The 27,686-nt window shown below is 51.5% G+C and overlaps 1 protein-coding gene across 2 annotated transcripts in view; it reads right to left on the bottom strand.

Annotated features, from left to right (window-relative positions):
* BSN (bassoon presynaptic cytomatrix protein) overlaps positions 1 to 27,686 on the bottom strand; it is a 476,585-nt gene that overhangs the window by 14,263 nt on the left and 434,636 nt on the right. For both annotated transcript variants that reach the window (XR_012640253.1, XM_074958365.1), the window contains exon 10: positions 5,843 to 5,897. Coding sequence is in view for 1 of the 2 variants with exons in the window: in XM_074958365.1 (XP_074814466.1) it covers positions 5,857 to 5,897 (41 nt within the window). In the remaining variant the exon portion in view is untranslated. The remainder of the gene's footprint in view (positions 1 to 5,842; positions 5,898 to 27,686) is intronic.

Genomic DNA, 27,686 nt, shown 5'->3' with positions numbered 1-27,686 from the left:
AGGTGAGGGCTGGTGGTTCAGAGCTGCTGTGGGAAGATGAGGGTTGGCACATCAGGGCGTCTATAGGAAAGAGAGGACTGGTGCATTGGAGAAGTTGTGGGGAGGCGAGAGCTGGCACATCAGAGCAGTAATGTGGAGGTGAGGGCTGGTGGTTCAGAGTGGCTGTGGGGAGGCGAGGTGGCTGTGGGGAGACGAGGGTTGGAGTGTCAGGCAGTTATGGCAAGGTGAGGGCTGGTGCTTTGGGACAGCTGTGGGGAGACGAGGGCTGGAACATCAGAGCGGCTGTAGGGAAGCGAGGACTGGTGCGTTGGGGCAGTTGTGGGGAGGCGAGGGCTGCTGCATCAGAGCAGCCGTGGGGAGGCGAGCACTGGCATATCAGGGTGGCTGTGGGCTGGAGAGGGCTGGTGGTTCAGGGAAGTTGTATGGGGTGTGATGTCTGGCATGTAAGGGTGGGTATGAGGAGGCCACGGCTGGTGCCTCAGGGTGACTGCAGGGAGGCGAGGGCAGGCATGTCAATGTGGCTGTGGGGAGGCGAGGGCTGGCGTGTCAGGGCTGCTGGGGGGGGGGGCGAGGGCTGGCACATTAGAGCAGTTGTGTGGAGGCAAGGGTTGGTGCTTCAGGGTAGTTATGGGGAGGTGAGGGCTGGTGCTTTGGGGTGGCTGTGAGAAGAGGAGGGTTGGTGCATCAGGGCAGCTGTAGGGAAGCGAGGGCTGGCGCGTTGGGGCAGTTGTGGGGAGGTGACAACTAGTGCATAATGGCGGTTGTGGGGAGGAGAGGGCTGGCATGTCAGAGGGGTTGTGGGGATACGAGGGCTGGCATCTCAAGGCAGTTGTGGGGAGGCAAGGGCTGGTGTGTCAAGCCAGTTGTGGGGATGGGAGGGCTGGCACATCAGGGGGGTTGTGGGGACGCGAGGGCTGGTGCATCAGGGCAGTTATGGGGAGGCGAGGGCTGGTGCATCAGGGCGGCTGTGGGGAGGTGAGGGCTGGCACGACAGGGTGGCTTTGGGGAGGTGAGGGCAGGCGAGTCAGGGCAGCTGTGGGGAGCCTGCCCTGATGCACCAGCCCTCGCCTCCCCATGACTGCCCTGAAATTACAGCCCTCTCCTAACCACAGTCGCCTCCCCATGGCCGCTCCAGTGCACCAGCCCTCGAAACCCCACAGCCACCCTGACACATCAGCCCTTGCATCCCTAGAATTGTCCTGGTGCATAAACTCTCGCCTCCCCACAGCCGCCCAGAGGCGCCAGCACTCGCCCCCCCAAAACTGCCCTGACACAAGAGCCCGTGCCTCTCCACAGACGCCTTAACGTGCCAGCCCTTGCCATTGCACAGACAACCTCATGCACCTGCCCTCACCTCCCCATGACTGCCCTGAAACAACAGCCCTCTCCTCACCACAGTAGCCCTGACGTGACAGCCCTCACCTCCCCGCAGCCGCCCTGAGGCCCAGCCATCACCTCCCTCACCCAGAAGTACAAGACCTCAGCACCCCACACACAACCTGATGAGCCAGCTCTTGCCTCCCCATGGCTGCCGTGATGTACCAGCCCTCGACTCCCCACAGCTACCCTGACCTACCAATCTTCATTTCACCAAAGCCGCCCTTGCTTGCCAACACTCGCCTCCCCACAGCCACCCTGATGTGCCACCCCTCGCCTCCCCTGGTCATCCCAATGCACCAGCCCTTGCCTCCGCACAACTGCCCCGACGCACAAGACCTCCCCTCCGCAGAACCCACTGTGACATGGCAGCCCTCACTTCCCCACAGTTGCCCTGATGCGCCTTCCCTCACCTCCCCACATCTCCCTGACACACCAGCCCTTGCCTCCCGAAAGCCACCCTCATGCTCCAGGCCTTGCCTCGCCACAACCACCCTTACATGCCAGCCCTCACAGTCCAAAAACTGCCCCAATGCACCAGCCCTCCCCTCCCCACAGCCACTTGGATGCACCAGCCCTGGCTGTGGGGAGGCAAGGGCTGGCTCATCAGAGCAGCTGTGGGGAGGTGAGTGCTGGCGCATCAGGGTGGCTGTGGGGAGGTGAGTTTTGGTGTGCTGGGACAATTCTAGGAAGGCAAGGATTGGCGTGACTGTGTGGCTTTGGGAAGGTGAGGGCTGGTGTGTCAGGGAGGCTGTAGAGTGGCGAGGGCTGGTTGCATCAGGGTTGCCATGGGGAGGCGAGGGCTTGTGGTTCAGAGAAGTTGAGGGGAAGGGAGGGCTGGAGCGTTGGAGTGGCTGTGGGAAGGTGAGGGCTTGTGGTTCCCAGAGGCTGTGGAGAGGAGAGGGCTGGTGATTCAGGACAGTGATCAGGTGGTGAGGGCTGCCACACAGGGGTGGTGTTGGCTGGCAGGTTGGGTAGCCGTGGGCTGACGCATCAGGGTGGCTGTGGTGAGGCAAGTGTTGGCAAGCGAGGGCAGCTTTGGTGAAGCGAGGACTGGCTTGTCGCGGTAGCTGTGGGGAGTCGTGGGGAAACAACAGGCCTCTCCTCACCACAATCACCCTGACACGACAGCCCTCGCCTCCCTGTCCTGATGTGCCAGGGCAGTCATGGGCACTGTTCCCCCTAAGCTGTGTGTGTGCGCGCGCACACAGATCCTAAAGCCAGCGCACACGGCAAAACACCGCGCGCACAAAAATTTGCAGAGAAGCACAATACACACAGAAATTTTTTGCGCACATGGCCTGTCAAAAATTTCCACAGAAGAAATTTTTTGCACACATGGCCTGTCAAAAATTAGAGGGAACATTGGTCGTGGGTAGGAGGTAAGGGCTGGCATGTCACAGCGGCTCTGGGGAAGTGAGGGCTGGCATGTCAGTGCAGCTGTGGGGAAGTGAGGGCTAGTGCATCAGGGTGGCTGTGGGGAGAGAAGGGCTGGCGCATCAGAGCGGCTGTGGAGAAAGGAGGGCTGTTGTGTCAGGGCATTTCTTGGGAGGCCAGGGCTGGCATGTCAGGGAGGTTGTGGTGAAGCAAGAGCTGGTGTATCAGGGCGGCTATGGGGAAGCAAGGGCTGGCACTTCAGGGCAGCTGTGGGGAGGTGAGGGCTGGTGTGTCAGCGTGGTTGTGGGGAGTCGAGGTCTGGTGCATCAGGGCAGCCATGGGGAGGTGAGGGCTGAGACATGAGGGTGGCTGCGGGGAAGCATCAGGGAAGCTGTTTTGAAGGGAGGGCTGGTGCATCAGGGAAGCTATGGAGAGGCGAGGGCTGGCGCATTAGGACAGTCATAGGGAGGCAAGGGTTGGCAGGTGTGGGTGGCTGTGGGGAGGCCAGGGCTGGTGCATCAGTGTGTATGTGGGGAGGTGAGGGCTGGAGTGTCAGGGCAGATGTGTGAAGGCAAGGGCTGGTGCGTAAAGACTGCTGTGGGGTGACAAGGGCTGCGACCTCAGAGAGGTTGTGCGGAGGGAAAGTCTGGTATGTCGGGGAGGTGATGACTGGCACATCACGGCAGCAGTGGGGAGGCAAGGTCTGGTGTATCAGGGCTGCTATGGGGAGAGAAGGGCTGGCATGTCAGAGTGGCTGTGGGGAGGTGAGGGCTGGCGCATCATGGCAACTATGGGGGGGCTGACGGCTGGTGCTTCGGGGCGGCTGTGGGGAGGTGATGGCTGGGCCTCAGGGTGGCTGTGGGGAGGCGAGGGCTGGCGTGTCACAGCAGCTGTGGTGAGTCGAGGACTGGTGCATCAGGGAAACCATGGGGAGGCAAGAGCTGGCATGTCAGGGTGTCTGTGGGGTGGTGAGGGCTCATAGTTCGGGGCGGCTGTTGGGAGGGGATGGCTGGGCATCAGGGCTGTTGTGGGGAGGCGAGGGCTGGTGCATCAGAGTGGTTGTGGGGAAGCGAGGGCTGGTACGTTGGGGTAGATGTGGGGAGGCGAGGGCTGGCACATCAGGGCAGCTGTAGGCAGGCGAGGTCTGGCATGTCAGGGCAGATGTGGGGAAGCGAAGGCTGGCACATTAGGGCGCTTGTGGGTAGGCGAGGGCTGGCACATCAAGCCAGTTGTGTATAGGCGAGGGCTTGCGCTTCAAGGCGGTTGTGTGTAGGCGAGGGCTGGTGCATCAGGGTGGCTGTGGCATGTGAGGCCTGGCACGTCGGTGCCATTGTGGGGATATGAAAGTGGGTGCATTGGGGCCATTGTGGGGAGGGGAGGGTTGGTGCATCGGGGTGGCAATGGGGAGGGAAGGGCTGGTGGTTTAGGGCAGTTGTGGAAAGGTGAGGACTGCTGCATCAGGGCGGTTGTGGGGAAGTGAGGTCTGGTTTGTCAAGTTAGTTATGGTCAGGCAAGGGCTGGTGCGTCAGGCAGTTATGTGGAGGCGAGGGCTAGCACATCAGGGTGGTTGTGGGGAGGCGATGACTGGTGCTTTGGGGTGGCCATGGTGTCTGAGGGCTGGTGTGTCAGGGAGGCAATGGGGAGGTGAGGGCTAACGCATCAGGGTGGCTCTGGTGAGGTGAGGACTGGCATGTCAGGGCACTTGTTGGGAGGCGAGGTCTGGTGCCTTGGGATTTTGATGGGGTGGGGAGGGCTGGCACACTGGGGGGTGGTGTGGGCTGGCACATTGGGTGGCCACGGGATGGTGCATCAAGGCAACTGTGGGGAGGCGAGGGCTGGTGCATTGTGGCAGCTGTGGGGAAGCGACGGCTGGCATGTTAGGGCAGCTGTGGGGAAGCAAGGGCTGGAGCGTCAGGGTGGTGAGGGCTGGCGCGTCATGGTGGCCGTGGGGAGGTAAGGGCTGGCATGTCACAGCGGCCATGGGGAGGTGAGGACTGGTGCATCAGGGTGGCTGTGGGGAAGTGAGGGCTGCCACATCAGGGCGGTTATGTGTAGGCGAGGGCTGTCATGTCAGGGTGGCTGTGGGGATGCGAGGGCTGGCGTGTCAGGGCTGTTGTGGGGATGTGAAGGCGGGTTCATTGGGGCCGTTGTGGGGAGGGGCGGGCTGCTGTGTGAAGGTGAGTGCTGATGCATCGGGGAGGCGAGGGCTAGCATGTCAGCAGCTTTGGGGAGACGAGGGCTGGTGCATCAGTGTGGCTTTGGGAAAGCCAGGGCTGGCGCGTCAGAAGAGTTATGGGAAGGCGATGGCTGGCACATCAGGGTGGCTGTGAGGAATCAAGGGCTGGTGCATCAGGGCAAGGCGAGGCGAGGGCTGGTGCGTTGGGGTTGCTGAGGGTAGGTGAGGGCTGCTGCGTCAGGGCAGTTGTAGGTAGGTGAGGACAAGAGCATCAGTGCTGTTGTAGGTAGGCGAGGGCTGACTTGTCAGGGTGGCAGTGGGTATTTGAGGGCTGGTGCTTCAGGACAATTGTGGGGATGTGAAGGCAGGTGTATTGGGGCCAGTGTGGGGAGAGGAGGGCTGGTGCGTCAGGGTGGCAACAGGGAGGGAAGGGCTTGTGGTTGAGGGTGGTTGTGGGGAGGCGAGGAGTGGTGGTTCGGAGCAGCTGTAGGGAGGCGAGGGCTGGCACATCTGGGTGGCTACGGGGAGGTGAGGGCTGGTGCATCAGGATGGGTGTGTGGAGGCCAGGGCTGGTACTTTGGGGCTGCTGTGGGGATACAAGGGCTGGCACATCAGAGCGGCTGGTGGGGGACGATGGCTGGCGCATTGGGGCAGTTGTGGGGATGTGACGGCTGGTGCTTTGGGGTGGCTGTGAGGAGGTAAGGGCTGGCACACTGAGGGGTGGTGTTGGCTGGGATGTTGGGTGGCTGTGGGATTTGTTCGTCAGGGCACTTGTGGGGAGACGAGGGCTGGTGCATTGCCGTAGCTCTGGGGAGGTGAGGACTGGTGTGTCAGAGTCGCTGTGGGGAGGCAAAGGTTCGTACATCAGGATGGCCATGGGATGGGGCATCGGGGCAGTTGAGTGTGACTCACCTTGCAGCATTTGCTCACCAGAACGACGTGAATTTCTTTCCGAATGCCGACACCGCTGTGATGGGCAAAGAAAAGAGGGCGGTGAGGCATGCAATGGCACTGTGAGGTATCATCATTCATAGAATCATAGAATATCAGGGTTGGAAGGGACCTCAGGAGGTCATCTAGTCCAACCCCCTGCTCAAAGCAGGACCGATCCCCAACTAAATCATCCCAGCCAGGGCTTTGTCAAGCCTGACCTTAAAACTTCTAGGGAAGGAGATTCCACCACCTCCCTAGGTAACGCATTCCAGTGTTTCACCACCCTCATAGTGAAAAAGTTTTTCCTAATATCCAACCTAAATCTCCCCCACTGCAACTTGAGACCATTACTCCTTGTTCTGTCATCTGCTACCACTGAGAACAGTCTAGAACCATCCTCTTTGGAACCCCCTTTCAGGTAGCTGAAAGCAGCTATCAAATCCCCCCTCATTCGTCTCTTCTGAAGACTAAACATCCCCAGTTCCCTCAGCCTCTCCTCATAAGTCATGTGTTCCAGTCCCCTAATCATTTTTGTTGCCCTGGGGTCTGGGCATTGTCTGGGGTCAGGGCATGGCCTGCAGGGGAGTGACAGGGTAGCTCCCGGTAACCCCACTGCAGCTCTGGGCCCTGACAGCAAAGCTGCTTTCCCTGCATCCAGCCCATGCTAGCACTAGTTCTTTCTGCTGTAACCCTGGCTTCTCGGTGACAGCCAGGTTGGCTCTGCAATTGCTTGATTGTTTGTAAAACAACACCATCTACAACATAAGAACAAAATAGGGAGAAATTCTGAGCCTGCCCTACCTCCCCCTCCTCCCTTTACCCCTCCGATGATATACGGGGCAAGGCCCAGGGGACTGGACATATGCTAATGTTGAGCCACCACCTGGAAAAGGCAAACAGGGTTGGGCAAACAGTTGGGCAAAGCCATGGAATGGCTGACAGAAGTAGCAAAGAATAAATACGTGGCAGCATGATTAACCCCAGTCAACATGGTTCTCTGCAAAATAGAGCAATGGGAGAGGGTCCCAGAGCCTAGCCACCAGTCCGAGACCTGACGTCTACACTGCAGTTTTCCAGCCCCACAGCCCAAGCCTCATGAGCCTGCATCAGCTGACATGGACCAGCCACAGGTCTCATTGCAATGTAGCCACACCCCATACAATCCAGATTGCTCCCTAAAGTAGGGTTGCCAATTTTCTAATTGCACAAAACTGAACACCCCTGCCCTGACCCTTCACCAAGGCCCCACCCCTGCCCGTCCCCTTCCTAGAGGCCCCACCCCCGCTCACTTCATCCCCCCTCCCTCCATCAATCGCTCTCCCCCACCCTCACTCACTTTCACTGGGCTAGAGCAGGAGAGTTAGGGCTCTGTCTGGGGTGCGGGCTCTGGGGTGAGGACGGGGATGTGGGGTTTGGGGTGTGGGAGCGGGCTTTGGGCTGGGGCAGGGGGTTGAGATGGGGGGGTATGAGCCCAGGGCTGGCAGTGCAGGCTCCAGGTGGGGCCAGAAATGAGGAGTTCAGGGTGTGAGAGAGGGCTCTGTGCTGGGGCAGGGGGTTGTGGGGCAGGGGGATGAGGGCTCTGGCTGGGGGTGTGGGCTCTGGGGTGGGGCCAGGGATGAGGGGTTTCAGATGAAGGAGTAGGCTCAGGGCTGGGGCAGGGGGTTGCGGTGTGGAGGGGTTGTGGGGTGCAGGCTCTGGGAGGGAGTTTTAGTGTGGGAGGAGGTGTGGAGTCCTGGCAGCGCTTACCGCTCCTAGATGCAGGGCAGCCAATGAAGCTCTGCATGCTGCCCTCTTGTCTGCAGGCACCAACCCTGCAGCTCCCATTGGTCACAGTTCCCAGCCAATGGGAGCTGCTTAGCCAGCACCTGGGGCATGGGCAGAGCCTCCCAGGCCACCCATGAGCCTAGGGGCTGCTGTGATCTGGCGGCCGCTTCTGGGAGCCGCACTGAGCCAGGGTAGGTAGGGAGCTTGCCTTAGGCCCGGATCCCTGCTGTGCTGCCGACCAGACTTTTAGTGGCCAGGTTGGTGGTGCCAACTGGCGCCGCCAGGGTCCCTTTTCGACCGGGTGTTCCAGTCGAAAACCAGATGCCTGGCAACCCTACTCTAGAACCTCATTCACAGGAAATGCACTGGAGTTTATTTATATAGATTCCAGCTTTGAAGGCCAGAAGGGTTCCTGTGATCAGCTCGGTTGAGCCTATTTGGCCCAGGTGAGAGAGTGGCCCCACAACACTTCCTAGAGCAGAGCCAGTTGTGAGTTAGAAATTGACAGTGCCAGGGAATCCACTAGGACCCCAGTAAATGGCTCCAATGGTTAATTCCTCCAGCTGTTGCAAATGTAAGCCTGATTTCCAGACTGACTTTGTCCAGCTTCAATGTCAAGCCATTGGAGGGTGTTAGAGCTTTCTCTGCCAGCCCGAGGAGCCTGGCTGAAATATTTGTTTGCTATGAAGTTCCTCCTCCAGGTGCAGCCTCAGCAGCTAATTGGCCTGCCTGGCCACCTTAACCCCTTCCAGTCCTGTGTGGGGTGGACAGCCATCGCAGCTTGTCAACAGGAAATCATCAGCCAGTGGGGGGGGTTTCTTGTGGGGATCTGTTCTCAGCCCACTGCTGTTCCAGATCTTTACCAATGATTTGGAAGAAAATGTACAGTCCTTGTGAGTAACATGTGCTGGTGACATGCAGCTGCGGGGGAGGGGGAGTGTTGGCAGATAACCGAAGGATGGGTTAGTTACTCATTCAGAGAATCCTAGAAGATAAGGGTTGGAAGAGAACTCAGAAGGTCATCTAGTCCAATCATCTAGTCCAATCCCCTGCTCAAAGCAGGACCAACTCCAAATAAATCATCTCACCCAGGGCTTTGTCAAGCTGGGCCATAAAAATCTCTACGGATGGAGATTCCACCACCTCCCTAAGTAAACCATTCCAGTGCTTCACCACCCTCCTAGTGAAATAGTTTTTCCTAATATCCAACCTAGACCTCTCCACTGCGACTTGAGACCATTGCTCCTTGTTCTGACATCTGCCATGACTCTGAACAGCCTAGCTCCATCCTTTTTAAAACCCCCCTTTAGGTAGTTGAAGGCTGCTATCAAATCCCCCCTCACTCTTCTCTTCTGCAGATTAAATAAGCCCAGTTCCTTCAGCCTCTCCTCATAAATCATGTGCCCCAGCCCCCTAATCATTTTCGTTGCCCTCCGCTGGACTCTCTCCAATTTGTCTACATCCTTTCTGTAGTGGGGGGCCGAAAACTGGACACAATACTCCAGATGTGGCCTCACCAGTGCTGAATAGAGGGGAATAATCACTTCCCTCGATCTGCTGACAATGCTCCTACTAATGCAGCCCAGTATGCCCTTAGCCTTCTTGGCAACAAGGGCACACTGCTGACTCATATCTAGCTTCTCATCCACTGTAATCCCCAGGTCCTTTTCTGTAGATCTGCTACTTAGCTAGTCGGTCCCCAGACTGTAGCAGTGCATGAGATTCTTCAGTCCTAAGTGCAGGACTCTGCACTTGTCCTTGTTGAACCTCATCAGATTTCTTTTGGCCCAATCCTCCAATTTCTCTAGGTCACTTTGGACCCTATCCCTACCCTCCAGTGTATCTACCTCTCCTCCCAGCTTAGTGTCATCCACAAACTTGCTGAGGGTGCAATCCATCCCATTATCCAGATCAGCCTGTGAAGAATGGCTATGTCATAAATATAAAGGGAAGGGTAACCACCTTTCTGTATACAGTGCTATAAAATCCCTCCTGGCCAGAGGCAAAGTCCTTTTACCTGTAAAAGGTTAAAAAGCTCAGGTAACCTGGCTGGCACCTGACCCAAAATGACCAATGAGGGGACAAGATACTTTCAAATCTGGAGGGGGTGAAAAGGCTTTTGTCTGTCTGTGTGATACCTTTGCCGGGAACAGATCAAGGATGCAAGCCCTCCAATTCCTGTAAAGTTAGTAAGTAATCTAGCTAGAAAATGCGTTAGGTTTTCTTTGTTTTGGCTTGTGAAATTCGCTGTGCTGGAGGAAATGTGTATTCCTGTTTTTGTGTCTTTTTGTAACTTAAGGTTTTGCCTAGAGGAATTCGCTATGTTTTGAATGTGACTACCTGTTAGATTATCTTCCATTCTGATCTTACAGAGTTGTTCTCTTATCTTTTTTTGTTCTTCTAGTAAAATTCTGTTTTTTTAAGAATCTGATTGGGTTTTTTGGGTCTTAAAAATCAAAGGCTGGTTTGTGCTCATCTTGTTTATTCTCAAGCCTCCCCAGGAAAGTGGGTGTAAGGGCTTGGGGGAATATTTGGGGGAAACAGGAACTCCAAAGGTCCTTTTCCTGTTCTTTGTCTAAATCACTTGGGGGTGGCAGCATACTGTTCAAGGACAAGGCGAAATTTATGCCTTGGGAAAGTTTTTAACCTAAGCTGGTAAAATAAGCTTAGGGGGTCTTTCATGTGGGTCCCCACATCTGTATCCTAGAGTTCAAGTGGGGAAGGAACCCTGACATGGTGGCAGAGCAGTGGGATCATTTTGAACCAAAAGCACAGACCTGAAGAGGTTTTTTTTTTAACTGAAAGCAGCTAGAGCTTTTTCTGTCTCTTTGCCTAGAGGTAGAGGTGTTAGTTTTTTAACAAAAGGATTTTTCTGTAGGCTGGGAACAGCTATCAGAGGCAAAGGTATCAGGTTACAGCACAGCGAATTGGGAATTCACAAGCAGGTTTTTTTTTTCCTTTCTAACTCTCGGGTATAGCTAGTTTAAACACAGAGAGGCTAGGATGACAGAAAGCAATGTCCAACAAAAACTGGAATTAGCCAGATTTGAGGCTGAGGAAAGACAGAAGGAACATGAAAGATGGGTAGAACTCAGACAGATGGAGATTGATGCACAAGCGGCCAAAGAAAGAGCTGCTAGGAAGGCAGAAATGGCCAAAGAAAAAGCTGCTAGGGAGGCAGAAAAAGCCAGGGTGGAGGCAGAAGAAGCTGCCCACAGGAGAGCTATGGAGGCAAAAGAAAAAGAAATGGAGGAGAGGGAAAAAGAGAGGAAGCATGCACTGGAGATAGAAAAGGCAAGGGCTCAGCAGAATATACTGAATAACCCTAACAATCCTTCCCCAACAATCCACAAATGGGAGCAACTATGTCCACAGTATGATGAATCCAGTGATATTGCTGAATATTTTCTCACCTTTGAGAGACTGTGCACACTCCATAAAATTCCTGACGCTCACAAGATGACCACATTGGTCGCAAAATTGACTGGAAGAGCTCTGGACATATTCAACAAGATGCCTATTGATGAGGCTTCTGACTATGATAAATTCAAGGATTTGGTTTTAAAACAATTTCAAGTTACACCTGAAAATTACAGAGTAAAATTTCGAACCCTTAAGAGAGGGCCTGGAGTAAGTCATGTGGCTTATGTAAACCAGATAAAGGATCTATTAGCTAAATGGGTCAAAGGAAGGGGTGTCACTGGCTTTGAAGGAGTGTGTGATTTGATGGCTCAGGAACAATTCCTGAATATGTCCAATGATGATATAAAACAGTGTTTATGGGATAAGAAAATGGACTCAGCAGAAAATCTTGCTTCTTATGCTGATTAATGAGAGCAGTCCCAGACTGCCAGAGAGGTGGGGCAAACCGGAATAAAACAGGTGGAGGGAGGAGAGAGGAACAACCCTGGTCGCAGTTTGAGCGGACACCAGAAGGGACACCCTCAGACCACACCCTACTACTGGGGGCAGCCCATCTACACCCCAAGGAAAACCCCAGACACCTTATCGTCCCACCACACCATTCTCCAGCAACCCACCTCGCCCCAGTGACCAGTCAGCTGGGCGATGTTTTAAATGTAACAAGCCGGGGCATGTAAAGGCCAACTGCCCCAAGAACCCCAACAGATTACAGTTCATTGCACCGGGGTCACACCAAAGGTCCTCAGGCCCAGATGCCTCCCAGGTACCCTCAGAGCAGAGGAAAACTGTGAGTTTGGGTAGGAAGGTTACAGCATGGAGGGACACTAGAGCACAGGTGTCGGCTATCCACCAATCCTTAGTGGACCCCAACTTCATCGACCCAGAGGTCCAAGTGATGATTCAACCCTTCAAGTCAAACTCTTTTGACTTGCCTATAGCAAAGTTGCCAGTCCAGTACAAGGGCTGGTCAGGAACATGGACTTTTGCAGTCTATGATGATTATCCCATCCCCATGCTGTTGGGGGAAGACTTGGCCAGTCATGTGAAGCTAGCCAAGAGGGTGGGAATGGTCACCCGCAGCCAGGCTAAGCAAGCTGTCACACCTAGCTCTGTTCCGGAGACTTCTACCAGGGCCCAGTCAGAGGTGATGAAACCGGACCCTATGCCAACGTCTGCAACAGCAGTAGTGGATCCAGTCACAGAGACCCAGACAGAGCCAGACCCAGAACCAGAACCGGTGGAACAACCAGCACCAGAACCATTGCCAGCACTAAATCCAGTGCTTGCAACCCCAACACCAGAGGGCCGCACCGAAACTGCACCGGCAGCAGGAGATAACCCTACACAAGATGTTCAGCTGGAGCCTGAACCCCAACATAGTGCACCAGCGGAGAGCGGTTCACAGTCAACGGAAACAGTCCCATTACGTGCATCGCTTCCAGAGCGACCAAGCCCAGGTCCACAATCCAATGAGGAACTGATGTCTACAACATCAAGGGAACAGTTCCAGACCGAACAGGAAGTAGATGAAAGCCTCCAGAGAGGTTGGATGGTGGCACGGAGCAACCCACCACCTCTCAGCTCTTCTAATCGATCTAGGATTGTTGTAGAAAGAGGACTTTTATACAAAGAAACACTTTCTGGTAGACACCAGGAAGACTGGCATCCTCAGAGACAGTTGGTAGTTTCAACTAAGTACCGGGTAAAGCTCTTAAGCTTAGCCCACAATCATCCTAGTGGCCATGCTGGGGTGAACAGAACCAAAGAGCATTTGGGGAAGTCGTTCCCGTGGGAGGGAATGGGCAAGGATGTTTCTACCTATGTCCGGTCTTGTGAAGTGTGCCAAAGAGTGGGAAAACCCCAAGACCAGGTCAAAGCCCTTCTCCAGCCACTCCCCATCATTGAGGTTCCATTTCAGCAAGTACCTGTGGATATTCTGGGTCCTTTCCCAAAAAAGACACCCAGAGGAAATCAGTACATACTGACTTTCATGGATTTTGCCACCTGATGGCCGGAAGCAGTAGCTCTAAGCAACACCTGGGCTAGTGATCAATGGTTCCATGTCTAGTTGGCAGCCGGTATCAAGTGGAGTGCCCCAAGGGTCGGTTCTGGGGCCAGTTTTGTTCAATATTTTCATTAATGATCTGGAGGATGGTGTGGATTGCAGCCTCAGCAAGTCTGCAGATCACACTAAACTGGGAGGAGTGGTAGATACGCTGGAGGGTAGGGATAGGATACAGAGGGCCCTAGACAAATTAGAGGACTGGGCCAAAATAAATCTGATGAGGGTCAACAAGGACAAGTGCAGAGTCCTGCACTTAGGACGGAAGAATCCCATGTACTGCTACAGACTAGGGACTGAATGGCTAGGTAGCAGTTCTGCAGAAAAGGACCTAGGGGTTACAGTGGACAAGAAGCTGGATATGAGTCAACAGTGTGCCCTTGTTGCCAAGAAGGCTAATGGCATTTTGGGATGTATAAGTAGGGGCATTGCCAGCAGATCGAGGGACGTGATCGTTCCCCTCTATTCGACATTGGTGAGGCCTCATCTGGAGTACTGTGTCCACTTTTGGGCCCCACACTACAAGAAGGATGTGGAAAAATTGGAAAACGTCCAGCGGAGGGCAACAAAAATGATTAGGGGACTGGAACACATGACTTATGAGGAGAGGCTGAAGGAACTGGGATTGTTTAGTCTGCAGAAGAGAAGAATGAGGGGGGATTTGATAGCTGCTTTCAACTACCTGAAAGGGGGTTTCAAAGAGGATGGATCTAGACTGTTCTCAGTGGTAGCAGATGATGGAACGAGGAGTAATGGTCTCAAGTTGCAGTGGGGGAGGTTTAGGTTGGATATTAGGAAAAACTTTTTCACTAAGAGGGTGGTGAAACACTGGAATGCGTTACCTAGGGAGGTGGTGGAATCTCCTTCCTTAGAAGTTTTTAAGGTCAGGTTTGACAAAGCCCTGGTGGGGATGATTTAGTTGGGGATTGGTCCTGCTTTGAGCAGGGGGTTGGACTAGATGACCTCCTGCAGTCCCTTCCAACATTGATATTCTATGATTCTATGATACAAGTGTGTGCAAGGGACTAACAGACATTTTTGCCAGGGTAGGTTGGCCCTCCAACATCCTTACAGGCGAAATTTGTGCCTTGGGAAAGTTTTTAATCTAAACTGGTAAAAATAAGCTTAGGGGGTCTTTCATGTGGGTCCCCTCATCTGTACCCTAGAGTTCAGAGTGGGGAAGGAACCCTGACAGGAGGGAACCCTGACAGGCTACAAGGGCCCTACAGAGGCATGTAACCATGTCACCTGATTCTGGAACCCAGCTTGAGTTCTGTACTTTTCCACGAGAAGCTGCGGGGGGTGGGGTTAAACTAGGAAATAAAGGACTCTTGCCTTATGCAAATCCTATTTAAGGGTGGGGAGTGAGGTAATCCGTGTAGTCAGTTCTCACCTGCTACCCCATGCAAGATGACTGCTGGAAACAACTAAGACTGAACAGGGGGAAAGAACTGGGCCCAGGCTGGCAGGGTGTCTGGTCATATTTAGGGTGGGAACTCACATGTAACTTTTTTCTTTAGTGTTTTAAGCTTAGTTTGCGTGATCTGTTTTATTTTCTTAGTAATGTGCCTTGTTCTGTGTGCTACCTCCTTAACTATTTAAAATACACCTGTTATAGTTAATAAATGTATTTCTGGATTATAATACAACCCAGTGTATGTGATTTCTAACCGGGGGGAAGAGAAATTGTGCATACCCTCTTCCACATGAGGGAAGAAGCGAATTTCATATGATTTTGGGTTTGTACTCCAAGCGGGGGGTGGGGTGGACACCTGGGTGCTGTGGCAAGCCCCTTAAGATGAGCCTTCCCAGAGCGGATCTCTGTCTTTCTGTGGAGGTGGGTGTCGCCCTGCCTGCGTGCTTGGCTGGAAAAGGCTGGGGAGCCTATCCCAGCTAGACCAGGTGAAAAGGGGGCCCAGGCTAGCAGAATAGTCTGACTCAGTGGCATCCCAGCACACCAGGTGACACCCCAGGGTGTCCAGGCCATCACAGCGGGAATCTCAGAAACCACTGAGGTGGGTGAGGATTCCTGTGACTCTGTAACACAGGGAAGAGCATGTTTCCAAGTATGGGAGGGGCTTAGACTAGCACCTTTCCACCAGAAGGCAACATGCCCTCAGGATCAGGGGCAGGAGAGATGTTGTCAGTAACCAAGGAAAATGTCCCAGTTGTTAGCTGGCAGAGTTTTGTAGCTGCAGAAGGGATGGACCCCTTTCTAGGGAGCACAGAGAAATGTGTCTTAGACGGTGGCCCAGAGGAGGAAACTGGGGAAGGAATAGTGGGAGTATGGGAATGTCTCCTCACTGGTCACTTGGGATAGGATGCCCAGGACTGAATGGGTGTCATAAATATAAAGGGAAGAGTAAACCCCTTTAAAATCCCTCTTGGCCAGAGGAAAAATCCTGTCACCTGTAAAGGGTTAAGAAGCTAAAGGTAACCTCGCTGGCACCTGACCAAAATGACCAATGAGGAGACAAGATACTTGCAAAAGCTGGGAGGAGGGAGAAAAACAAAGGGTCTGTATCTGTCTGTGTGATGCTTTTGCTGGAGACAGAACAGGAATGGAGTCTTAGAACTTAGTAAGTAATCTAGCTAGGTATGTGTTAGATTATCATTTCTTTAAATGGCTGAGAAAAGAACTGTGCTGAATAGAATGACTATTCTTGTCTGTGTGTCTTTTTTGTAACTTAAGGTTTTGCCTAGAGGGATTCTCTATGTTTTGAATTTAATTACCCTGTAAGGTATCTACCATCCTGATTTTACAGAGGTGATTCCTTTTTACTTCTATTAAAAGTCTTCTTGTAAGAAAACTGAATGCTTTTTCATTGTTCTAAGATCCAAGGGTTTGGGTCTGTGGTTACCCATGCAAATTGGTGAGGATTTTTACCAAACCTTCCCCAGGAAGTGGGGTGGAAGGGTTGGGAGGATTTTGGGGGGAAAGACGTGTCCGAACTATGTTTTCTCAGGAACCCAGATAAATTTGGTGGTGGCAGTGGAAATCCAAGGGCAAAGGGTAAAATAATTTGTACCTTGGGGAAGTTTTAACCTAAGCTAGTAAAAGTAAGCTTAGGAGGTTTTCATGCAGGTCCCCACATCTGTACCCTAGAGTTCAGAGTGGGGAAGGAACCTTGACAATGGGTAACTCAGCATCTGATCAACCTGTGGCCCAGGTTTTGAGAAGGAACTGTATATCCAATCTCCTGGAGGGAAGCAGCCACACAGCTGACTTCTGAGGGACAAAGGGGTGACCAAGGGTACCTCAATCCAGGTCCCAGTTTTTCAGGATGCTATTTCTGATAAAGTTTTGGAAAGTAACGGTGTCTCTTTAAACCAAGATGCAGCTCCACCACCTGTGATAACAGAGGAGTTGAGACCAGAAAATTGCCAGGTGGTAGTTTGCCAGAATGCAAATGATCCAACTGATGGGGGGGAGAGGGGGGCAGGGGGTTGTCTTCCCCCAGGCTGGTGAGATACAGAAAGCAGCTGTATCTCACACCTAGCCCAGAAAGCACAGATCACAGCCCTCTAGGAAAAGGGGGCAGGGAAGGACTCAGTGCTGGGAGGGGGGAACACAGGGTAACCCCAAAAAGGGAGCTGGAATTTTTGCATAGGTACAGTCCTGGAGTTGGGAGACAACTCCCTAAAGGGCCAGCCAATATGCAGGATCCCCCTGGATCCCTAGCTCGCCAAACCTTGAGGTACCAAAATCCCAGAAATATGATTAAATAAAGAACCTAGGCAGAACGGAACACTGGAGGGGAAAAAAAAGCCAGTGACTGATTAGATGGGAGGGAGTCAAATGACATCATGGGTAATAAACAGATCAACCTCAAAATAGATTATCTGAACAGATGGCGTGGTATCATAGAGATACTTGTAAACACCCATCTGTGATAAAAATTTTGGTATTAATGTTAAGTCTTGGGATAAGAATTTTGATACTATGTTAAACCTTGTGATTATGCTAGAAGAGCCTTGGGACATGCTAGAAACGGTAATTGGGAACACTTGTAATATTAAGAAACCTTATGCTAATGCTGCTTCTCAGTTAATACCTGTAAACAGATTTAAATCTTACCACAGCAGAGAAACCATAACAAACCTGGTTTGCTGTGTGAAGGGGGAAACTGAGGCATGCTGCCTCATGGCCTTAATGGCTGGATGCCAAAAGAACCATAACACAAACTGCCTTCAGGTTAGTCAGTGACCAACCCTCTTGCAGTAAACTAAGGGGGAAAGTGTGACGTATACGCTGGGGGAGCTCCCTGTAACCCCCTCATTTATATATAATTGTGATATTGTATATAAAGAATGCCATGTGAGGTATCATAGGAAAGGTTATGATCTGCTGAAACCCACTGTCCCATCTAAATATGTACATCATTAATGCATATAAAGTTATGAGAATGTATTATATGCTGTGGGTTTGGGAAGCACCCAGATACTAGCTCCCCAGAGACAATGACAATGGAAGAGGTAATCAACGCCTGGGTGGGTGCTGAACAGACATCACCAGCCATTGTCCAGAAGAGGAGTTACAATTCAATGACTCACTCACAGGAGACACACCAGGATATTGCTTCACCTTGTGACTCAGCAATGACCACCAGACATGCCTGGACTTGCGTTCTCCAAGCACTTGGGATTAAGGGTATAAACAGAACCCCCCATGCTTGGCCTTTCTTCTTCCCCCACCTATGCTTCAAGCAACAAAGACACTCAGAAGACTGAAGACTCTGACAGAGGAAACCAGCCCAGGTTTAAGGATAAAATCTGTATATTAAGGACTGCAATATCCAGTGGGGTGAGGAAAAACTGCTTAAATCTAGATGTTCCCCAGTCTAACAGAGTTGAGAGTTTAGACTGCGTGCTTATATTTTATTTTATTTTGGTAACTAACTCTGATTTTTTGCCTATCACTTATAATAACTTAAAATCTATCTTTTGTAGTCAATAAATTTCTTTAACTGTTTATCTTTACCAGTGAGTTTGCCCAAGTGTTTGATAAGAGTGTTTGCTCAGGTTTACAAAGGCTGGTGTATATCCACTTTCCATTGATGAAGTGGTGAACCAATTAATAAACTTGCACTGCTTGCCTTGAGCAGTGCAAGACGGTATATTCCTGAGGTACAAGATTGGGAGCTGGGGGATTTTGACGAGTGCCTTTCTCTGTGTGATTCATGAGTAGCTCTGGGAGCATTCATGCAATCTAGCTGGCTGTGGGGCTCCACGTGCGGTTGTGTTAAGTATAACAGCGCCTGGAGGGGCTTGCTGCTTGTCACTAGCAAAGCATTGTGAGAGACAGCCCAGGCTGGAGAGTTAAGAGGGCAAGCGGTTCCACGGTCCCAGATTGCACCCTGGGGATCCCATCACAACAGGGTCCAGGACCCTGGAGCACAGCATCTCAGAAAGGGACTCACGGTCCTAATAGAAACCAGGTGAACATGACCTCGCAGGGCAATGCTGTAGCTAAGAGAGCTAACGTGATCCTCGGATGTATACGCAGGGAATAGAGAGAGGAGATTTTCTCTGTTTACAGCACTGGTAAGACCTTTCTTGGGCACTCTGTCCAGATCTGATGCCCACACATTACAAATTGGGAAGGGTTCAATAAAGAGCAGTAAGAAAGACTGCAGGTCAGGGAAAGCAGCCTGACAGTTAGTGACTAAAGGAGACGAAGCAAGGCAGTGTTCCCAAGAGAAGGTTAAGGGGCAGCTTGTTTCCAGTCTACAAGGGCTAGAGCCACAAAGGGGACTTAGACTCAGCAGCATAAGCTGAGGGCACCCATGGAAAAAAATTAGAGGGTGCTTAGCACCCACCAGCAGCCAGATCTCCCCACCCTCCTCAGCACCTCCCTCCCACTGCAATCAGCTATTTCGCAGCATGCAGGAGTCACGGGGGAGGAGGGGGGATGGGGTGCTTGGGGGAGGGGGTGGGATTGGGTGGGAAGAGGCAAGGGGAAGTGGGGCGCTTGGGAGAAGGGGTAGGGGCGGGGCTTGGGGCAGGAAGAGGTGGGGCTGGGGTGGGGAGCTTGGGAAAAGGGGTGGGACCAGGGCCTGGGGCAGAGCTAGGGTTGCCAGGTGTCTGGTTTTCAACCAGAATGCCCAGTTGAAAAGGGATCCTGGCGGCCCCGGTCAGAACTGTTGACCAGGCCATTAAAAGTCCTGTCGGCGGTGCAGCAGGGCTAAGGCAGGCTCCCTGCCTGCCCTGGCTCTGCATGGCTCCCAGAAGTGGCTGGCATTTCCCTCCGTCTCCTAGGTGGAGATGCGGCCACGGGGGCTTCGTGTGTTGCCCCCGCCCTGAGTGCCAGCTCTGCAGCTTCCATTGGCCAGGAATTGTGGCCAATGAGAGCTGCGGGGGCAGTGCCTGTGGATGGGGGCAGCATGCAGTGCCACCTAGCCACACCTCTGCCTAGGAGCTGGAAGGAAATGCTGGCCGCTTCTGGGAGCTGCCTAAGGTAAGCACCACCCAGAGCCTGCAACCCAAACCCGCTGCTGCAACCCAACCCCCTGCCCCAGGTTGGAACCCCCTCCTGCACCCTAATTCGCCAAGTCCTCACCCGCTCCAATACCCCAACCACCTCCCCAGCCCAAAGCCCCCTCCCACACCCAAATTCTCTCCCAGAGCTGGCACCCCACACCTCGTCCCGCAGCCCAATCCCCTGTCCCAGCCCTGCACCCCCTCCTGCACCCGAATCCCCGTCCCAGCCCTGAGTCCCCTACTGTACCCAAACTCTCTCCCAGAGCCTGCACCCCATGCCCCTCCCACACCCCAACCCCATGTGTCAGTCCTGAGCCCCCTCCCGCACCCAAGCTCCCTCCCAGAGCCCACATCCCCAGCTGGTTCCCTCACCCCCCCCACCCCAACCCCCACCCCCTGCCCAGCGTGGTGAAAATGAGCGAGGGACAGAGGGAGAAGGGATGGAGTGAGTGGGGGTAGGGCTTTGGAGAAGGGGCAGGGCCTCGGAGAAGGGGCAGGGCCTCGGAGAAGGGGCAGGCCAGGGGGTGGGGCAGGGGTGTTCAGTTTTCTACAATCGGAATGTTGGCAACCCTAGGTGGAGTGGGGGCAGGAAGAGGTGGGGTGGGGTTTGGGGGTCAGGGGTCAGGTGGGGAAAGGGGCCTGGGGTGGAGCAGGGGATTGAGCAGCCCTGGGGACCATTGGAAGCTGGCGACTGTGCTCAGCAGTGCCATGTCTAGCTTTTGGGCAAGATGTCCTCAGTGTGATCCACAGCCCCATTTGGCCGGGTACCCCATACACTTCATGGGGAGAATCAGGCACTGAAAATGGGACCCACAGAAGCCAGCACACTGAGTGGCAAGCTGCCTCAGTAGCCAATAGGAAATACTGAGGACCGGTGTGGCCTTGTGATAAATGAAGGGGGAGGCATTTGCCTTAACATAGGGGGAAAGTGTGAGTGTGGGTGGGAGGAAGATTACTGCGTGGAGAGACACTGGAGCACAAGTGACAGCTATCCACCAATCCCTGGTGGACTCCAGATTCATCAACCCAGAGGCCCAAGTGAGAGTGCAACCTACAGCCAAGTTGCCTGTCCAGTACAAGGGCTGGTCAGGAATATGGACCTTTGCAGTCTATGACTCTCATAAATATAAAGGGAAGGGTAAACCCCTTTAAAATCCCTCCTGGCCAGAGGAAAAATCCCCTCACCTGTAAAGGGTTAAGAAGCTAAAGGTAACCTCGCTGGCACCTGACCAAAATGACCAATGAGGAGACAAGATACTTGCAAAAGCTGGGAGGAGGGAGAAAAACAAAGGGTCTGTGTCTGTATGCTGCTTTTGCCGGGGACAGAACAGGAATGGAGTCTTAGAACTTTTAGTAAGTAATCTAGCTAGGTATGTGTTAGATTATCATTTCTTTAAATGGCTGAGAAAAGAACTGTGCTGAATAGAATGACTATTCTTGTCTGTGTGTCTTTTTTGTAACTTAAAGTTTTGCCTAGAGGGATTCTCCATGGTTTGAATCTAATTACCCTGTAAGGTATCTACCATCCTGATTTTACAGAGGTGATTCCTTTACTTCTATTAAAAGTCTTCTTGTAAGAAAACTGAATGCTTTTCCATTGTTCTCAGATCCAAGGGTTTGGGTCTATAGTCACCTATGCAAATTGGTGAGGATTTTTACCAAACCTTCCCCAGGAAGTGGGGTGCAAGGGTTGGGAGGATTTTGGGGGGAAAGATGTGTCCAAACTACGTTTCCCAGTAAACCCAGATAAAGTTTGGTGGTGGCAGTGGAAATCCAAGGGCAAAGGGTAAAATTAATTTGTACCTTGGGGAAGTTTTAACCTAAGCTAGTAAAAGTAAGCTTAGGAGGTTTTCATGCAGGTCCCCACATCTGTACCCTAGAGTTCAGAGTGGGGAAGGAACCTTGACAATGACGATTATCCCATTCCCATGCTGCTGGGACAAGACTTAGCCAACCACGTGAGGCTAACAAAAAGGGTGAGGATGGTCACCCACAGCCCCTTACAGTGTGGGCCCCTTACTGAATGAGGGAGGCAACCTAGTGACAGAGGATGTGGAAAAAGCTAATGTACTCAATGCTTTTTTTGCCTCTGTTTTCACTAACAAGGTCAGCTTCCAGACTGCTGCGCTGGGCATCACAGAATGGGGGAAGAGATGGCCAGCCCTCTGTGGAGATAGAGGTGGTTAGGGACTATTTAGAAAAACTGGACGTGCACAAGTCCATGGGGCCGGACGAGTTGCATCCGAGAGTGCTGAAGGAATTGGCGGCTGTGACTGCAGAGCCCTTGGCCATTATCTTTGAAAACTCATGGCGAACGGGGGAAGTCCCGGATGACTGGAAAAAGGCTAATGTAGTGCCAATCTTTAAAAAAGGGAAGAAGGAGGATCCTGGGAACTACAGGCCAGTCAGCCTCACCTCAGTCCCTGAAAAATCATGGAGCAGGTCCTCAAAGAATCAATCCTTAAGCACTTACATGAGAGGAAAGTGATCAGGAACAGTCAGCATGGATTCACCAAGGGAAGGTCATGCTTGACTAATCTAATCGCCTTTTATGATGAGATTACTGGTTCTGTGGATGAAGGGAAAGCAGTGGATGTATTGTTTCTTGACTTTAGCAAAGCTTTTGACACGGTCTCCCACAGTATTCTTGTCAGCAAGTTAAGGAAGTATGGGCTGGATGAATGCACTATAAGGTGGGTAGAAAGCTGGCTAGATTGTCGGGCTCAACGGGTAGTGATCAATGGCTCCATGTCTAGTTGGCAGCCGGTGTCAAGTGGAGTGCCCCAGGGGTCGGTCCTGAGGCCGGTTTTGTTCAATATCTTCATAAATGATCTGGAGGATGGTGTGGATTGCACTCTCAGCAAATTTGCGGATGATACTAAACTGGGAGGAGTGGTAGATACGCTGGAGGGGAGGGATAGGATACAGAAGGACCTAGACAAATTGGAGGATTGGGCCAAAAGAAATCTGATGAGGTTCAATAAGGATAAGTGCAGGGTCCTGCACTTAGGATGGAAGAATCCAATGCACCGCTACAGACTAGGGACCGAATGGCTAGGCAGCAGTTCTGCGGAAAAGGACCTAGGGGTGACAGTGGACGAGAAGCTGGATATGAGTCAGCAGTGTGCCCTTGTTGCCAAGAAGGCCAATGGCATTTTGGGATGTATAAGTAGGGGCATAGCAAGCAGATCGAGGGACGTGATCGTTCCCCTCTATTCGACACTGGTGAGGCCTCATCTGGAGTACTGTGTCCACTTTTGGGCCCCACACTACAAGAAGGATGTGGATAAATTGGAGAGAGTCCAGCGAAGGGCAACAAAGATGATTAGGGGTCTAGAGCACATGACTTATGAGGAGAGGCTGAGGGAGCTGGGATTGTTTAGTCTGCAGAAGAGAAGAATGAGGGGGGATTTGATAGCTGCTTTCAACTACCTGAAAGGGGGTTCCAAAGAGGATGGCTCTAGACTGTTCTCAATGGTAGCAGATGACAGAACGAGGAGTAATGGTCTCAAGTTGCAATGGGGGAGGTTTAGATTGGATATTAGGAAAAACTTTTTCACTAAGAGGGTGGTGAAACACTGGAATGCGTTACCTAGGGAGGTGGTAGAATCTCCTTCCTTAGAGGTTTTTAAGGTCAGGTTTGACAAAGCCCTGGCTGGGATGATTTAACTGGGAATTGGTCCTGCTTCGAGCAGGGGGTTGGACTAGATGACCTTCTGGGGTCCCTTCCAACCCTGATATTCTATGATTCTATAAGCCAGGCTAAACAGGCTCCGCACTTAACTCCATTCCTAAGCCTCCTACAAGGACCCAGTCTGTGTCCTCTGATATCATAGGCCTGGGAACCCAGCCAGAGGTGGTGACACCAGACCCCAGACTAGAGTCTGTGGCAGAAGTTGTAGATTCAGTTCCTTGGACCCAGCCAGAACCAGCCCGAGGATCGGAACTGGCAGAGCTGTCAGCACCAGAGCCCGTGCTTGCAACCCCACCAGAGGCAGGAGAGCCAGCACCAAAGGGCGCCACAGAGCGTGCACCTGCAGCAGCAGCTAAACCGGGGCAAGAAGCTGAACCGGAGACTGAAACACAGTGCACAAGTGGAGAGCGGCTCACAGTCGATGGAGACACCCCCATCACATGCATCCCTTTCAGTGGGACCAAGCCCAAGTCCACAACCCAGCAAGGAACTAACATCTCCAGAATCAAGGGACCAGTTCCAGGCAGAGCAGGAAGTAGATGAAAGCCTCAAGGAAGCTTGGACGGTGGCACAGAACAACCCACTGACTCTCTCAGTTCTTCTAATACATCTAGGTTTGTTGTTGAAGGAGGACTCTTATACAAGGAAACCCTTTCTGGTGGACACAAGGCGGACTGGCATCCTCAGAGACAGTTAGTAGTTCCAGCTAAGTATAGGGTAAAGCTCTTGACCTTAGCCCACAATCACCCTAGTGGCCATGCTGGGGTGAATAGGACCAAAGACCATTTGGGAAAGTCATTCCTCTGGGAGGGAATGGGCAAGGATGTTTCTACCTATGTCCAGTCTTGTGAGGTGTGCCAGAGGGTGGGAAAGCCCCAAGACCAGGTCAAGGCCCCTCTCCAGCCACTCTCCATAACTGAGGTTCCATTTCAGTGTGTAGCTGTTAATATTCTGGGTCCTTTCCCTAAGAAGACACCAAGAGGAAAGCTGCACATACTGACTATGATGTTGAACTCTATATGTTGTGACAGGGTCGGGCCAGATGGCTACAGGAGAGTGATAGAAGGCAGATATATTAGCCCCAGGTTAAGTAGGTCCCTTTTCCCTGGGTAAGGTAATAGGGAAGGTTCCAGAACAATCAGGAACCTTCTGGAGACAATTAAGACAGACAGGCTGATTAGAACACCTGCAGCCAATCAAGAAGCTGCTAGAATCAATTAAGGCTGGCTAATCAGGGCACCTGGGTTTAAAAAGGACCTCACTTCAGTTTGTGGTGTGTGTGTAAGGAGCTGGGAGCAAGAGGCGCTAGGAGCTGAGAGTGAGAATGCATACTGTTGGAGGACTGAGGAGTACCAAGCATTATCAGACACCAGGAGGAAGGTCCTATGGTGAGGATAAAGAAGGTGTTGGGAGGAGGCCGTGGGGAAGTAGCCCAGAGAGTTGTAGCTGTTGCACAGCTGTTCCAGGAGGCACTCTAGACAGCTGCATTCCACAGGACCCTGGGCTGGAACCCTGAGTAGAGGGCAGGCCTGGGTTCCCCCCAAACCTCCCAACTCCTGGTCAGACACAGGAGGAGTTGACCTGGACTGTGGGTTCATGAAAATGGCCAAACTGAGGGCTGTCGTGAAGCTCCAAGGTGAGCAAATCCACCAATAAGCCCAAGACCCACCAAGGTAGAGGAGGAACTTTGTCACAATGTTTATGGCAATATACTTATAAGTATAAATATAATCTAACTAGAATATGCTTTGTGCTCGATATGCCATGTAACATATCTTTGCAAAGGTTATGATCTACTGAATATATTCATCCTTTTTGTATGCATGTATCATTTTTATATCTGAAGTTATGAGCATTGGCTCTGTGCTTGTATTTGAAGTGTTTGCTGTAGGAGACACATAAGGGAGGTTTGGCCAATATATTGTGAAGGGGCTATTCAAGTAATTGGGAATACTTAACTAACACTGGACTTTGGGAGACACCAATCCACATCTGAGCTTTCCTGGACATGTTCAAACTAACATGTAAACAGTGGTGTAGGCCTGCAAAAAGCTGAATCATTCATGGACACGTGACTTCCCCAGGTGGCTACAAACTCCATCTTGTTGCTGTGATTTTGCACAGAAAAACAAAGGGGTTTCCGCCCACAAGAGAGAGAATATAAAAGGCCCTGGAAGCCTCTCCATTTTGTCTTCAGCTGGCTCAAGAGATGGCCTCTTCATCCCAAAGAGATGCCTGAAAGAAACTGGAACAAAGGACTGTAACTACGGGGGTGTGAGTTATTGTTGGGCCCAGGCCATAAACTACAATGTTGGTCTGAAAAGGATTGTACCTGAGATAACATCTAAGGTGAGAAGTTAGTATTTTTAACTAGATCCTTAGTGTATTAAGGTTTCAGAGTGGTAGCCGTGTTAGTCTGTATGAGCAAAAACAACGAGGAGTCCTTGTGGCACCTTAGAGACTAACAAATGTATTTGGGCATAAACTTTCATGGGCTAGAACCCACTTCATCAGATGCATGGAGTGGAAAATACAGGAGCAGGTACAAATACATGAAAAGATGGGAGTTGCCTTACCAAGTGTGAGGTCAGTCTAACAAGACAATTCAATTAACAGCAGGATACCAAGGGAGGAAAAATAACTTTTGGAGTGGTAATGAGAGTGGCCCATTTCAAACAGTTGACAAGAAGTTTTGAGTAACAGTAGGGGGAAATTAGTATGGGGGAAATTTAGGTTTAGGTTTTGTAATGACCCAGCCAGTCCCGGTCTTTATTCAGGCCTAATTTGATGGTGTCCAGTTTGCAAATTAATTCCAGTTCTGTAGTTTCACGTTGGAGTCTGTTTTTGACATTTTTTTGTTGAATTGCCACTTTTAGGTCTGTTATTGAGTGACCAGGGAGATTGAAGTGTTCTCCTACTGGTTTTTGAATGTTATGATTCCTGATGTCAGATTTGTGTCCATTTATTCTTTTGCATAGAGACTGTCCGGTTTGGCCAATGTACATGGCAGAGGGGTATTGCTGGCATGTGCATATATCACATTGGTAGATGTGCAGGTGAACGAGCCCCTGATGGTGTGGCTGATGTGGTTAGGTCCTCAGATGGTCTCCCTTGAATAGATATGTGGGCAATGTTGGCACCGGGGTTTGTTGCAGCGCTTGGTTCCTGGGTGTTTTTGTTGTGTGGTGTGTAGTTGCTGGTGAGTATTTGCTTCAGGTTGGGGGGCTGTCTGTAGGCAAGGACTGGCTTGTCTCCCAAGGTCTGTGAGAGCTTATGTCCCCAAAAATGACTCCTTGTTGTTTTTAGTGTATTAAGTTAGCCTTGCGTGTTTTGTTTTGTTTCATAACTTACTTTTTTCTATGTTATTACTTGAAACCACTTAAATCCTACTTTTTATACTTAATAAAATCACTTTTGTTTATTAATTAACCCAGAGTAAGTAATACCTGGGGGAGCAAACAGCTGTGCATATCTCTTTATTACTGTTACAGAGGGCGGACAATTATGAGTTTACCCTGTATAAGCTTTATACAGAGTAAAACAGACATATTCAGGATTTACACTCCCAGAAAGACTGAATACTGGGTGCTGGGAAAGTCCCTGTTAACTGAGAAGCCCCTGAGCTAAGTGAATCTTAGTTTCTGTGAACTGCAGGAGGGCGTGGCCCAACCGCTTGGTCTGCTGGAGCCAACTGGTGTGTCTACCTCAGCAAGATGGGCGTGCTGGGAAGCCCTTTCTGGCAGGGGGTTTGTTCTCAGTGGTATCCCAGCATGTCTAGTAACAGTCTTGAGGGAGTTTCTGTGACCCAACCCGTCACAGTGGCGTAGTCGAGCAGGATCCATGCACAGCTGATTGCTTTGAGACACTGGTAGTGATTTTAACTGAGTTTTAAGTGTGGTGGCTGGAGAACAGACAAAGTGGTTACTGGTTTGTTATTTTCTGTTTTATTTCAGGTCTGGGAAATAAGCACAAGAAAGCAAGAAAATGACTACCAGTGAGGCAGCTACAAAACTAAAGCTGGCCAGACTGGAAGCAGAAGAGAAGGCAAAGGACTAAGTGTGGTGTTGTGCTCCATATGATTTTATGAAAATATGCTAATCATTGTGAATATAATGTAACTGGAATGTGCTTCATTCAAAAGGTCTCTTGTAAGGTATCATTACAAAGCTTATAATCTACTGAGTGTGGTAATCCTATTTGTATAAATGCATCATTCTTGTATCTGAAACTAGAAATGTGAAATATAACTCTGAGGTTCTATTGTAATTATGCAAAGTGTGGGCCATTAATTGGGGTTTGGAATCTTGATGGCTCCCATCAACTAGGACAATTGGTTGTAAATGGCTCTGTTTAGTTGCAAGCCTTCCTGTGAGTCAGGCCAGGAAGAATGAAGGCTTGGG

The sequence above is a fragment of the Natator depressus genome, chromosome 7 (assembly GCF_965152275.1).
Source record: "Natator depressus isolate rNatDep1 chromosome 7, rNatDep2.hap1, whole genome shotgun sequence".
In the NCBI taxonomy this organism is placed as follows: domain Eukaryota; kingdom Metazoa; phylum Chordata; order Testudines; family Cheloniidae; genus Natator; species Natator depressus.
Note: the sequence above shows the minus strand (reverse complement) of the source record. Positions and strands in the feature narration are given on the sequence as shown.